The sequence below is a fragment of the Pangasianodon hypophthalmus genome, chromosome 12 (assembly GCF_027358585.1).
Source record: "Pangasianodon hypophthalmus isolate fPanHyp1 chromosome 12, fPanHyp1.pri, whole genome shotgun sequence".
In the NCBI taxonomy this organism is placed as follows: Eukaryota; Metazoa; Chordata; class Actinopteri; order Siluriformes; family Pangasiidae; genus Pangasianodon; species Pangasianodon hypophthalmus.
Window position 1 is genome coordinate 10,405,656 of NC_069721.1, and position 13,552 is coordinate 10,419,207.

Below are 13,552 nucleotides of genomic sequence, written 5' to 3' on the forward strand. Positions count from 1 at the left end.
GACTGTGTTTGAGTTGAGTGCGGATATGTGATTGATGCATGATACACACAAAGGTTTTTTACATGTAATGGTTGGAATAAGACTGGTGTAGATGAGAATAGGCCAATTCAAAATATATATTAAACAAGGGGCATTTGTCTGCAGTTTTCGTCTTAAGTTCCTGTGTCTTAACATTAAGTCCGGAATATAAAACAATAGGGCGTGCAGTTAAAAAAATAATCCATAGTGGGTGGTGGGATCAGCACACTCCATTATGTTCTATTCCTCTTATACCACAGAGATTTGCAATGATTAAATTTTTTATTTAATAATGACATGTCATGCTTTTTAATGGTTTATAGTTACACTTAATGTTTTGAAACATCTGGTGAGAGAAGTCAGCTGCTGTTATCACTTACATTATAGCAGCGATAAACAGGCATTCCCTTACTGGCCTCTGTTTTTTTTTTTCCCTCACTTGAATATAATAAATTAAAAAAATATGCAGCTTGTCGCATAAATGAGAAAACCTGAAAGTGCAAAGTCCTTTATGCTTACAACTCTGCCATGATGGAAAATTTACAAGCTGTTACAAAGCGCTGACACTTGAGACTCCTTCCATAAATTTTAAATAAACAAACATTATCATTATACATTTTCATTTTAAAAAAGCAACGCAAAATTTTAATCCATTTGTTATTAGGCTTAGATTATGTAGATTGGGCGCTATGCAAGTCCCCTTGAATGTGTTGGCACTAAAAAGCAATAACATATTAGAACAATTGCATTAATTTAAACCTAATTTTTTTATGGTTGGAAATAAAGTCAGAGTTGTGACTAATTTTATAGAAAATTAATCCATACCCTCAGATATGAGATTTCTACAGCGCTGCTGTAGAAATGCGTTTATAGTTGTCTCTACCTAGGTGTCTATAGAGTCTCTATAGTTGTGCAGATGAAAGCTGACACAGGCGTTGAAGCAGGGCTCAGTGAGGCTGAAAAGTGGTTTTGCAGTGCTGGGGAGGTTTTTGCTCTCATGCTAATTGGGTTGTGGTGAGCAGAGAGGTATGATTGATGGCTGTGGAGAGCGAGAGGGACTGGGCACTGGGAGATGGGCAGCCCAAGACAGCAGCAGATGCAGTGATGTGCTGAGGCCGGACAGGGACGATGGAAGGCGACTGTGAACACATTGTCCTGAGGGACGGTCCTCTGCATCTGGCACACTGGGGGAATGAGGGAGTCTCAGATCAGGGGAAAATGGAATATCATGTCTTTTTTTTTTTCCCTTTTTTTTTTTTTTTGAAAAATGTAGAAATATTAAAGAAGGTATGTATAAGGTTTGTCCTGGACTAAAAAAAGAACACACTTCCGGGTGGTGAGGAATTGAAAAATACTAAAATTGGATTATTTGGAGGCTCTCCCCTCACAGCCTGCTCTCATCCTCAGGTACTGCGGCAGCTCCAGCAAGGCTTGGCTAAGTGCCACTCTGTGGCGTTCGAGAAGAGCGGTGCAGTGTCAGATGCTAAGATTACACCACACACACTGAACTTTGTGAAGAAGCTGGTGAGCACGTTCGGAGTGGGCTTGGAGAATGTCTCCAACGTCTCCACCATGTTCTCCAGCGCTGCCTCTGAGTCTCTGGCTCGCAGAGCCCAGGCCACTGCCCAGGACCCTGTGTTCCAGAAGATGAAGGGCCAGTTTACCACAGGTCAGCACTCACTCACACACACACACACACACACACACACACACACACACATGCCCATACACACCCCTATTCACCCCTATTAAGTGGTGCCTTAAGGCGACAAGTCCACCAAATTTTAAACATGCAGTGTTTTGACGAAAAGTTCTCAGTTCCTGAGAAATTTCCTAGCTCAAATTTCATTAGTGTTGGAGATAGATAACATGACGTCTGGCTCCTGTCACACACAACACACAGATAGCCATTGTTTTCTTTATTCTTACAGTGCCCTCCATATATGTCTGACCTACATCTATTTTTGCCAGCTAGAGCATGTGGGATTTCATTGCACCAAATCAACAAATGAGCATGTGAAATATGTCTGTCATAGTTTAGGGGTTAGGTGTACATCCACTGCATGAATCCCAGTGAGAAAAAAACACTGCAAACACTGTAGTAACCAGAAGAGACTAGTTTATACAAAAATGTTAGTCACTATGTGTACCCATTTTCTGTAATATTTACTAAAGTAAGCTCGATCAGATTATTCACTGCATGTATACTGTTCAGCTGATTTGTCATAACTGGATAGAAAAAAAGGCTTGTCTCAGTCTTTGGAACAAAACACTTGAAAATGGACAGAATTAAGCACAATTACAAAATAAATATGTACTAGTAAAGCTAGTCAAGGAATCAAGAAATGACATCACGTGATCACAGTGCCCATCACACAGTAGACAAAAATATGTGATGTGTATGTTAACTACTTCACTAGTTGATTATCTGTGTGTTTACCCACTCTGTCAGAGAACTTTCTATTAATGAAAATCATGGTGTGAAATACATACATAGAGGAAAGGCCTAAGTCATGTGACTGCGGGGAAACGGTAATGCTGATAGCCCCTATTGATTGCATTTTGTTCTTGTAATGAACACTAGTGATCTTGGATATATATACTGATATATAATCCTTCTTTAGTAGACAGGATATGAATTCTAGTCCACTCCGTTCCTGTGTGTGTGTGTGTGTGTGTGTGTGTGTGTGTGTGTGTGTGTGTGTGTGTGTGTGTGTTTATGGTGGAATATCAGGATTGCAGTTTATGATCTTTAAACATCTGGTGCACACAAGAGTTTCTGTGCTGCATTAGCCACGCCTGGCTCAGGAGATAATTGGGGCTATGAACCATATGATTATATTTATAAGGTGTGGCAGGATGACTATAGGACACTGGGTGTGCTCAGTAACGGTTTGATTATGTAGGCTTTAATTCAGCATGTTTCTTAATTCATTGTTTCGACTCAGTGCTCAGAAGATGTTTTTTTTTTTTTTTTTTTTTTTTTTCCCCAATTTACGTAATGCCTGCAAAATTGTTTCTGAGAAAGATGGTGGATTGCATGTGGTTATGTTCTCATTTAACAAATTAGAGAAACAAACTCCTTGTATTGGTGGAGTTGGCTATATGACTACTTTGTGGCAAGAAACTATTCTTACACTTTGCTTATAATTTCTGAATGGCAGAAGACTTTCCCTTACCCTCTGAACATATTATACGACCCTCCAAGTTCCCCTGTTTCACCTGGCAGAAGGACAAGCATGGCAAGAAATGTGTGAAGCGTTCGTATAAACACCCCCATATCCTATAAGGCCTCCCTTTCGGAGGACACAGCTCACATCTGTCCAGCTCACTTGCCTGTATTCCTCTGGCCAGCTCCTCAGGCCTGTGGAGTCGCGGAAATGCCAGCTATAGCTAAAGCAAAGTGCTACTCCGTGTGTGTGTGTGTGTGTGTGTGTGTGTGTGTGTGTGTGTGTGTGTGTGTGCGCGCGCGTGCATGCTCGATCACAGGGCTCCTGGGGGACTATAAGAGGGTGTAAAGCAGATGTGGTGGTGCCAGCTGTTCCTCTGTAGTGAGGCAGTGCAGCATAACTCACACTCCTTCTCCCACCACTCTGTGCAACATACTTTGGTTCTCAAAAGTGAGACGAAGGATAGAAAATATAATTTTATTCATGAGAGTACACACGCTTACACCGCACATAATTTGCCAGGCAGAGCCCATTTAATCTGATCATAGCCAAACCATTTGCCTTATTTATAGTGGGCGGCTGCCATAGCTGGATGCATTTCTATTACTTTTTCTCATCCCTTCCTCTAGAATCTTCTTGTCTTGTCTATTTTCCAATCCAATCCATCATATCCCAATAAAAAAAAAAAATCTGTCCTCTGCTGCTTTTTGAGTTTCCTATTCACTTACATTGTGGAAAATGTAATGTTGCACAATAAGTCTGATGCTATGAAATATGTATTGCTCTAGCCAAGTGATAACCTTGCCCAGGTACTAAAAGCAGGCTGCTGGAAATCCCTGCATTACTGGGCTTGGCTCAGGCTTCTGGTCGGCCTACCAGAGCCAGGCTGCATTCACTCGAGTGGTCCTGTGATGGAATTTAAAGCAGAGAGCTTGTGCACACAGGGAGGCACAGACACCACACTCTGGGCCTATTTCTAGCACTTGGCCACTTCTGCACTCTGGTTGTTATTAGGTGGAGAAAACTTCTTCCTTTCATTTTTGGTGTCCACAGGTCAGAGAGCAGGGTGTTTGTTTTCATGATGCTGTGAGGTGCAATACCCTAAGGAGCAGAGCAGATCTGGGGGCACGCTCTGGAGCTGAAATCCTGCTTCATGCTGTGTCTGTGCACACACACTCTGTAGCCAGCCTCTCGAGGGCAGCATGTTTATCAGCAAACATCATGTTCTTCCCACACAGTACGAATTGTGCCTTTATAAAGAGACTTCCTACAAGTGCTCCTGAGAATCTCAGTCCACTACATTATCATTAGATTATATGCTTTTATGTTCTATTTGTAAATATTAGCTCTGTGATTTTTAAGTTAGCAGCTTTTAAAAAAAATATTTTCCAAAGCTTTCCTGATATTGTGGCACCTGTTAAATGGGAAAACTCCAGCCTCTTTGGCACCCCAGGCTCTGTGAACAGGAGAGAAAACAAATGATGTGGACCACCGACATGCAACCAGTCATGTTACCTGTCCATTCAGAAAGCTCCTCTGTTGCACTGACATTCAAGTGTTCTAGCCTAGAGAGCACTTATTTGTGTGTTTTGGGGTGAAAAACAAAGGAAGGGGCTTTAATTTCCCACATGGCAAGAATGGGATGCCAGTCCATCACAGGGCACCATACACACATTCATACACTCATTCACACCTAGGGCAGTTTAGAGTAGTCAAGTCACCAAACGGCATGTTTTCGGGGGATGGAAGGAAACTGGAGCATCTGGACGAAACGCACATGGGCACGGGGAGACCATAATCTGAACTCAGGATCAAACTATGAGCCTGGAGCTGTGAAGAACCTAAAGAGTACCTAAAACTTTCCCAGGAAAAGCATTAGAAAATCTTCTAATTTAGCCACAAATATTATAAGGTGTGTCTAATGATGGCTGTGTCTTATTTAGAGGGTGTTAAAATAGGAGTTTGTGGTGCTGCTTATGGCAGTTTGTTTCCACTCAAAATGACACACAGAACACTGACATTGTTACATAGGCAGTCAGGGTTCTTTAAGTGGCCCATCAGTATGCATGAGGCACATTTCACTGCTTTACTCCGAGCTGACTGACAGCTCTGTGTGACAGGCTTTGAATCATATGCACTTCAGTCAAATATTTAAAGACATGGGAAGGGTGTGAGGATTGTCACATCATTCTGAAATGTTGACAACCTTGCCCTTCTTTTAAAGCTCAAGTTGAGTGGCAAGGCCGTTTTCTGATTGTTTTGCAGGCCGGGAGAGGCACAACAGCATTATGAAAGTGAAACAGGTTTTAGCCTGTTTGATAAAGTTGTGCCCTGAGGTTGTCTCCAGAATTAGGAGCATGGCTTGTGTTAAGCTGGCACCTTTTGTGCCTTCTTTCTCAGCCAATGTCATTTTAAAGTTGAACTGAGCATGTAATCGCTTTGCTTCCCTCTCCATGCACGCTGATGTTATCTGTAGACTTGCATCACAAGAGGAACATGGGAGAGAGTACAGCACAGCACTTATTCTTATTCCTGATCCCTAGATAACACATCTCTCTTTCTCTCCCCCTTTCTCACCTGTCTCCTTTCCTCTTCCTGCTTTGCAATCCTTTTTAAACAACCCATCCCTCCTTCGTCTTATCACTGTCTCTGTCGTTCTGTCATGTCTCTGTCTGCTGGTGCAGATTTCGACTTCAGTGTACCCGGCTCTATGAAGCTGCACAATCTCATCTCTAAACTAAAGAAATGGATCAAGATTTTGGAAGCCAAGACCAAACAGCTGCCAAAGTTCTTCTTGATTGAGGAGAAATGCCGTTTCCTTAGCAACTTCTCAGCCCAGACAGCCGAAGTGGAGATCCCAGGAGAATTCCTCATGCCCAAGCCCACACACTATTACATCAAGATAGCGAGGTAAGGAAAATTTATACCACCCACACACTTGCCTACCTACTCATCTGGAAAGATGTTTTGACACACCTCTTTTTCCCTGCAGCTGTGAAAATTCCCCATGCAATGATTAACCCATGTGGTGATGTTCTCATCCTCAGGTTCATGCCCAGGGTAGAGATCGTTCAGAAGCACAACACTGCTGCCCGCCGCCTGTACATCCGTGGGCACAACGGAAAGATTTACCCATACCTGGTAATGAATGATGCCTGTCTGACAGAGTCACGCAGAGAAGAACGGGTACTGCAGCTCCTACGCCTACTCAACCCCTGCCTGGAGAAGAGGAAGGAGACCACCAAGAGACACCTCTTCTTTACAGGTACCATCCTCACATTTCATCACAATATATCTTAATTACAGACTGCTTTAATATGCATCTTATAAATTGGAGATAGAGTTGTGAGTTACGTTATTGGTGTTGTGTAATGAGAGGTTGGTCTGCGCAAAGACAAAACATCACTAATGTAAAATCACACAGAGGTCCACATTTTAAAAAATATATCTTTAAGTGCAGCACACTAAGCTGCACACTGCACATTTATCACTGAGCTGCTAGGCAAAGGCCATTTTAAGTGTTTTTAGAAGTGGAAGTCCAGAGATATGCGTTTGGCAAATGGTCAAATGAAATTTCAGTTTTCAGCTATTGTGTATTAAAATGGATAAATTATTAACTGTCATTTCATTTTAAAAGAATTGTTTATTATGCTATGTAGGAAAAGATCAATCTATCTATCTATCTAGCTAGCTATCTATCTAGCTATCTATCTAGCTAAATAATTGCTTAGCATCTTAGCCCTGTTTGTGCAGTATATTTTTGATCTGGCTGGCATTTGAGGCCTGTATATTTTGTACTTGGACCTGCTGTACAGAGCTCAGCTAAATGGCCTGGTTGTTGCCAGTAAGATCAGCAGTGGAGTGTGATATTGCAGTGAAAATGATGTAGGACGAGGCTACAATGGCTCAACCTCTCTCTGCTGTACGACAACCAGAAGAAATAAGAAAAGAATTTGCCTGTCTCCTGGTAGAAATAAATGGAGCACAATGTAAATCATTTTCTCATGATAGATGTCAAGGACACCTTGCAATGCCTTACAGCGTTCTTTCTACAGCTTAACAATTTTAAATATTTGTATTGGCTGTTTTTTGTGTGGTGTGGGTTTTTTTTTTTTTTTTGTAAACTTTGTCTCAATTTGATCTCAGTCTGTCTTTGTTTGCGTTGGTTTTCTTTAGTGCATATTATCAGGTCACTTGTCTTTATAAGCAAATAAAGTACTTGCAGTGCAAACCTGCAGCATATTAGTCGTTTCCTGCAGCTCGTGCTCAGAGCTCGTGGGTGTTTTCCCGAGAGCTCTCTCCTCACAGGTGTTTTCTCACAGGCTCTCTCAGCCGTGGATTGCTTTTGTTTAAAAATGATATGACTGGGGAATTGCAGTCTCAGTTCACTCACTGTGTAAATGGAACGATTGTATCGACAGTGGCGCGTCTGTGGAAATGTTTAGAAGATGGTTAATGGATGAGCTTAGGTTTCTTCATAGTCTAGGGTTCTTTAGGATTTTAAATATATGGCCACACTTGCTAATGCATTGTGCTGTTTTTCTGTCGTGTAATTCAGTTTGAGACTTATAGCCTAATACTGTCTGGTTTGAAAGCAAGCCTTATTTCTACTAAGCCAGTCTTTGTCTGACTCCATTAAATGTGATTGTGTTGTGCTGTTGTGCAGTGCCCAGGGTGGTGGCCGTGTCTCCTCAGATGCGCTTGGTGGAGGATAATCCTTCATCCCTCTCACTGGTGGAGATCTACAAACAGCGTTGTGCTAAGAAAGGCATCGAGCATGACAACCCCATCTCCCGCTACTACGACAGATTAGCTACGGTACAGGCCAGAGGAACACAGGCCAGCCATCAGGTAAAACACATCTGTTATGCTGGAGCCTTACATTTATTCACTGAGTGCTGTGTCTGATGGCATACTGAAGTGTGTGTAGTCTTGATCAAGTAGAGCTGTCAGAACATCACTGTTTAATTTCTATTCAATTTTTTGTAATATTTACTTACTCAAAGGCAAAAAATCCACATTTTAGTGTGTGTATATGTATGTATGTATGTATGTATGTATGTGTGTGTGTGTGTGTGTGTGTGTGTGTGTGTGTGTGTGTGTGTGTGTGTGTGTGTGTGTGTGTGTGTACTCACACACACACACCACCCACTTTATTAGGAACACCAGTAAAACTGCACATTTATGCAGTTTACATAGTTATCTAATCATGTAATCATGCGGCAGCAGCGCAATGCAAAAAATCATCTAAGCTGACAGGAAGGTTCTTCCTAATTCAAATAAGCATTCTTTACAACCATGGTGAGCAGAAAAGCATCTCATAATGCACAACACATGAAACCTTGAGATGGATGGGCTATAACAGCAGAAGACCACATTTTTTATTATTATTAAAAATTAATAAGAAGTGAATAAATTAAGAAATAAAATGCAGCAACGAATACCTATTAGTTTAAACAGAATTAAAGTAAAATAGTCCCACAGATTTCTATTGATTTAAATGCATCATCATTTATTCAATCTGTCTGCCTTCATCATTTTATAGGCTTTTTATTATTCACATTTTGCATCATCTCCAACCATGTGTTCGAGCTATGAAGTGGGGAAAAACCATGGATGCCTGTGTTTGTCCTTTGTTAGCAAAAATCTAGCAAGCTAACTACTGAACTGTATAGACGGCATTCTAGATTTAACAAGCTAGTATGTCTGTATTTTGATTGATCTAAAGCAAATACTAGTACATAAAATATAACGGGGGTAATGATTTTTAGTTGAACACAGCATAACTCTTCCTTGTGTATGTGTGCAGGTGTTGCGGGACATTCTGAAGGAAGTACAGGGCAACATGGTTCCTCGCAGCATGCTGAAGGAATGGGCGCTGCACACCTTCCCCAATGCCACAGACTACTGGACCTTCCGCAAGATGTTCACTATACAGCTGGCTCTTATCGGCCTAGCCGAGTTCATGCTGCACCTCAACCGCCTCAACCCTGAAATGCTACAGATTGCCCAGGTAACGACTGCTCAGCTACACAGTTACAGCCCACAAAGTGCTTGAGATTTACCGATAAATATCCAGTTCTGTAACACGGCTAGATCTGGATATAAAAGAATAGTTCTTTGTATAGCTGCACTTTTTAAACATTAGTGATTATGGATGCTCACAGTCCAGTCCGACTCAATCAGCTCTAGGGATCCATCTGAGATTTGCGACTTCAGTAAGGCTTGCATGCTGTGTGGCCTATCACACGGCAGATGAAGCACTGATGCACCCCCATGGCACTGAGCATGTATTGCTGAGCGGCGGTGTGCTTCTCGGATGTGAGGAGTGTTTCAGATGGCCTGATTATCCGGTCACTCTCCAGCTGTCAGCCTTGATTCAGTTTAAAAAGGCTGAGTGTAGAAGATTTGGCTCTACATCCTTAGCGCAATGGGGCAGGTAGTTGATTTGAGAGCACAAGAGCACATTTGAAAGTCTTTATTAGAAATGATTGTTAAACAGATGCTCCATCCGCTGATCCTAATCTGCTTTTTGTGACAAGCAGAGGAGCAGGCAGCTAAGCGACACTATTAAGTCTCCTCACTGCGTGCTCCTTTCTACAGATCTTATTAGGCGCAGTGAGATTACAGAGCCAAGCACAAGTGTGCGTTCACCTGTCTGTGGTTTATTATGGTATATTTGCTCATTGATTGTGTCTGAGGTCAGCCTGTGGAGAGAACCTTTTCTGCACCCTGGTCTACTTTGGTTGTCTTGAGCATATTCTATTTAGGAGTCAACTGTTATTGCATTAGATATGCATGCATTATGGGAATTTGGTCCCACATGGCCTATTGTGTCTACATATTTACTAACAATGGAAATGCAGAATTAGATGTAAGGCAGTACCCTTTTTGTTTTTCTTTAATAAGCTTCCTGAACTTTCTAAATTGCTTCACCATGATGGGTACATATAAATACTGGCTTAGAGTTTCTACCATGGCACATATCTCGTGTGTGCAGTAGTTTGCAGAAGTACTCACCCACTTGATCTTTTCCAACTAAAATAGACTTTATTGGCACACTGCCACATTGGGGCTTGTTGGTTAGACCAGTATCTTCAGTTTCATGTCGTCTATACTTCTTCCCTCTGAGAGGCAGAAATGTTCTGAACATGAAGGGGATTTCCTTGCACTAGTGCTGCATTTTTACGTTATATTTTTATTTTTACCAGGACACGGGGAAGCTCAACGTCTCTTACTTCCGCTTTGACATCAATGATGCCACTGGAGATCTGGATGCCAACCGGCCTGTTCCCTTCCGCCTGACACCCAACATCTCAGAGTTTCTAACCACTATCGGTGTGTCCGGCCCTCTCACAGCCTCCATGATTGCTGTCGCCCGCTGCTTCGCCCAGCCCAACTTCAAGGTAGCATTTTCTATGTAATATATATATATATATATATATATATATATATATATAAAAACAAAGTAGTGCCTTTGAATCAAACATTTGCTGATCCTCCATCATCTTCTTATATCCATTCCTTCAGGTGGATGGCATTCTGAAGGCAGTACTGAGAGACGAGATCATTGCCTGGCACAAGAAGACCCAAGAGGACACATCAATGCCTCTGTCCCCTGCTGGACAACCGGAGAACATGGACAGCCAGCAGCTGGTGTCACTTGTCCAGAAGGCTGTGACAGCCATCATGACGCGCCTGCACAGCCTGGCTCAGTTTGAGGGTGGAGAGAGTAAAGTGAACACGCTGGTGGCAGCTGCTAACAGTCTGGACAACTTGTGTCGCATGGACCCAGCCTGGCACCCGTGGCTATAGAAACATTGACTCACTCCTATAGTTTTAAGTAACAGGGAAGGGTCACTGTGAAGCAGTTTGGTTGACTGACCAGGTTAAATGTGTCTTGCGGCACTGGGTTTTACTAAACATGTAGGACTTTTTCGGCGGGTATGATGAAATTACGTGCAAACTGTACTTCAGAAAAAAATGAACTTTCATGTCAGATGAGCTTTATTGTGATAATTGTGTTATTCCTGTCAATAGAGGGCTTCTGGCTGAGTGTTTCCCACAGCCATTAAAAGCTGCTTTGTACTTAAGCTGATAAAGGCTGCTCTTCACCTGATGTGCTTAGCAACATGTATTGGTTGCAACATCCATGGTTTTTAGCATAAAGTTTCCAGCAAGCAGAACAGCCCTGCAAAAAAGTGGCTTTTTGTGTTTTCTCAGCCAGGGACAGCATTAAAATTGTCCCAAAAGATTTAATTCTCCATGATTTATAAGTCTCAGGTCCAAGGATTTATTGCCAGTAAGCCACATGTTGAAGAATGTTCAGCTTCATTATAGTAATTGGTTTGTGACTTAGGATTCATATAAATTATTGACATTGGATTTTATGTGCATTATGTGAATAGTCCCCACTGTATTGTTTAATTTTCTACCCTTTTTGTGAACCCTACTGTGAGTATATTTGGTACACTACTGTCAAACCCCAAATTCTCACTTCTGCCATCTTCTCTGCTCTTCCGGAGAAACTATACACTATTCTGACACAGCAAAGCACATATACGTGTTACCATTAAGAAATAAGCAATAGTGTTGAGACAATATTTTATTTTACCCACCCAAATGAACAAAACATATACAATCCAGTCATACAAGCTATACAGAAAGCTAAATATGAAGCTGCCTTTTAGCTACTTTTAGGTTCTTGGTCCTCTTGATGCGTTTGTCACTGATAGGCCTAGACTCAAGTTTGTACATGTCCCTGCATTTTCTAATGGTACATACATTGTGCCAATCCAAGGACTGTTACTGTAAAATGTAAATAAGCATTTTGTTTTAATAAAATGCTCTTTTTAGAAAATGACTAATTGGGAGTGTAGCTGCTACCACTGGTTCGGATGTGTGAGCTGAGTTTGTGAATGATGCCTGGAAGTTGTGGAGTTGTTGGACAATTTTGGACAATTTTTAAAAAAGTCACTATTTTCATTTAAAAAAACTGGAGAAATTGCTTCCTTTTATTCTAGCAAAAAGCGTCATCATAAGAAGATTTTTGTTAAACAGAACTTTCTCTCAAAAAATGTATGTGGTAAAATTATTGGCACCTCTGAAGTATTACCTGTTATTTTTTTTGGACATGTGTAAAAAATATAAGGTTGCACAAATAGGGGGGAAAAAATCCTTTTGTCGTTCATCATTATGGGGAAAACCAATGGCCTCTCGACATGAAAGTCAGAGACGGATGTTGACCTGTGCAAACTGGGTAATGACCATCAAAAATATCTGGGAAATTCAAAATACTTTTAATCACAGCATGATAAAAGCTTTAAGTCTTAAGTAGTTAGACGCATATATGAGAAATTTTAAGCCAACTCATGGTTGACTCCTCCAGGACATTAAGACTTTTCTGTAAGTGGATCTTTAAACAAGGTAATGATCTGAAACATACAGTCAGGTCCATAAATATTTGGACATTGATAAAGTTATTGTTATTTCAGCTGTCTACAGTATATTGGCGCTGAAGTCAAAACGCCCTAAGAACAAGCAGGAACTGAAGACAGCTGCAGTAAAGGCCTGGCAGAACATCACCACAGAAGAAACGCAGTATCTGTGATGTCTGTGGGTTCCAGACTTCAGACAGTCATTAACTGCAAAGGATTTTTCAACCAAGTATTAAAAAAATGACAAATTTATTGTTGGTTTGTGCAGTTACTATTGGTCCCTTAAAAAGTGGGGAGCTATATATAAAAAGTGCTGTAATTCCTACACTGTTCACCTGATTTGGATGTAGATACCCTAAAAAAAAAAAAACTGATACTCTGCACTTCATCTGCACTTTGAGTTCACATTTATTATGTAATTTTAACTTTGTCAATATCCAAATATTTGTGGACCTGACTATACATCCATCCAGCACAAAAATAACTCCAAGAACAAAATCTGTTTTGCAACAGCCATGAACTATATCGACTATCTGCTCACAGCATCTGTTATTCATTTATGTATATGCTTTTGCTCATTTTCATGAAGTGCCAATAATTCCATAAGAAAAATCTTTTCTTTAATTAAAAAGTCCATTACCCGTGACAAATATTACAGTGAAATCTCGCAGCAGCCCCTGCCCCCAATCAGTACTTGCACTCGCACAGACCTAACACTCGTCCCTGACCGCAGCTGCCCTTGGCTACACAACATCTCTCGTGTAGTCTTGAATACAAACAAATCAGTGCTTGAAAAGTCCTTGAAAGTGCTGAAAGTACATTTTGAAGTGTCTTTGTGAACTCTGTAACTGTAAGCTGAAGGAATATCCCCTGCTTTGTGGGAGTAGATAGAGATCTAGAGTGAAGTGTGAATAAGCTTACAACTTT

The 13,552-nt window shown here is 41.2% G+C and overlaps 1 protein-coding gene across 4 annotated transcripts in view; it reads left to right on the forward strand.

Annotated features, from left to right (window-relative positions):
* trrap (transformation/transcription domain-associated protein) overlaps positions 1 to 12,051 on the forward strand; it is a 69,679-nt gene extending 57,628 nt beyond the window's left edge. For all 4 annotated transcript variants that reach the window (XM_053238656.1, XM_053238655.1, XM_034309041.2 and 1 more), the window contains 7 exons: positions 1,426 to 1,687; positions 5,873 to 6,098; positions 6,236 to 6,453; positions 7,855 to 8,039; positions 8,998 to 9,201; positions 10,400 to 10,594; positions 10,719 to 12,051. In XM_053238656.1, coding sequence (XP_053094631.1) covers positions 1,426 to 1,687; positions 5,873 to 6,098; positions 6,236 to 6,453; positions 7,855 to 8,039; positions 8,998 to 9,201; positions 10,400 to 10,594; positions 10,719 to 11,003 — 1,575 coding nt within the window. In that variant the 3' untranslated portion in view covers positions 11,004 to 12,051. The remainder of the gene's footprint in view (positions 1 to 1,425; positions 1,688 to 5,872; positions 6,099 to 6,235; positions 6,454 to 7,854; positions 8,040 to 8,997; positions 9,202 to 10,399; positions 10,595 to 10,718) is intronic.
* Positions 12,052 to 13,552: the final 1,501 nt, after the last annotated feature.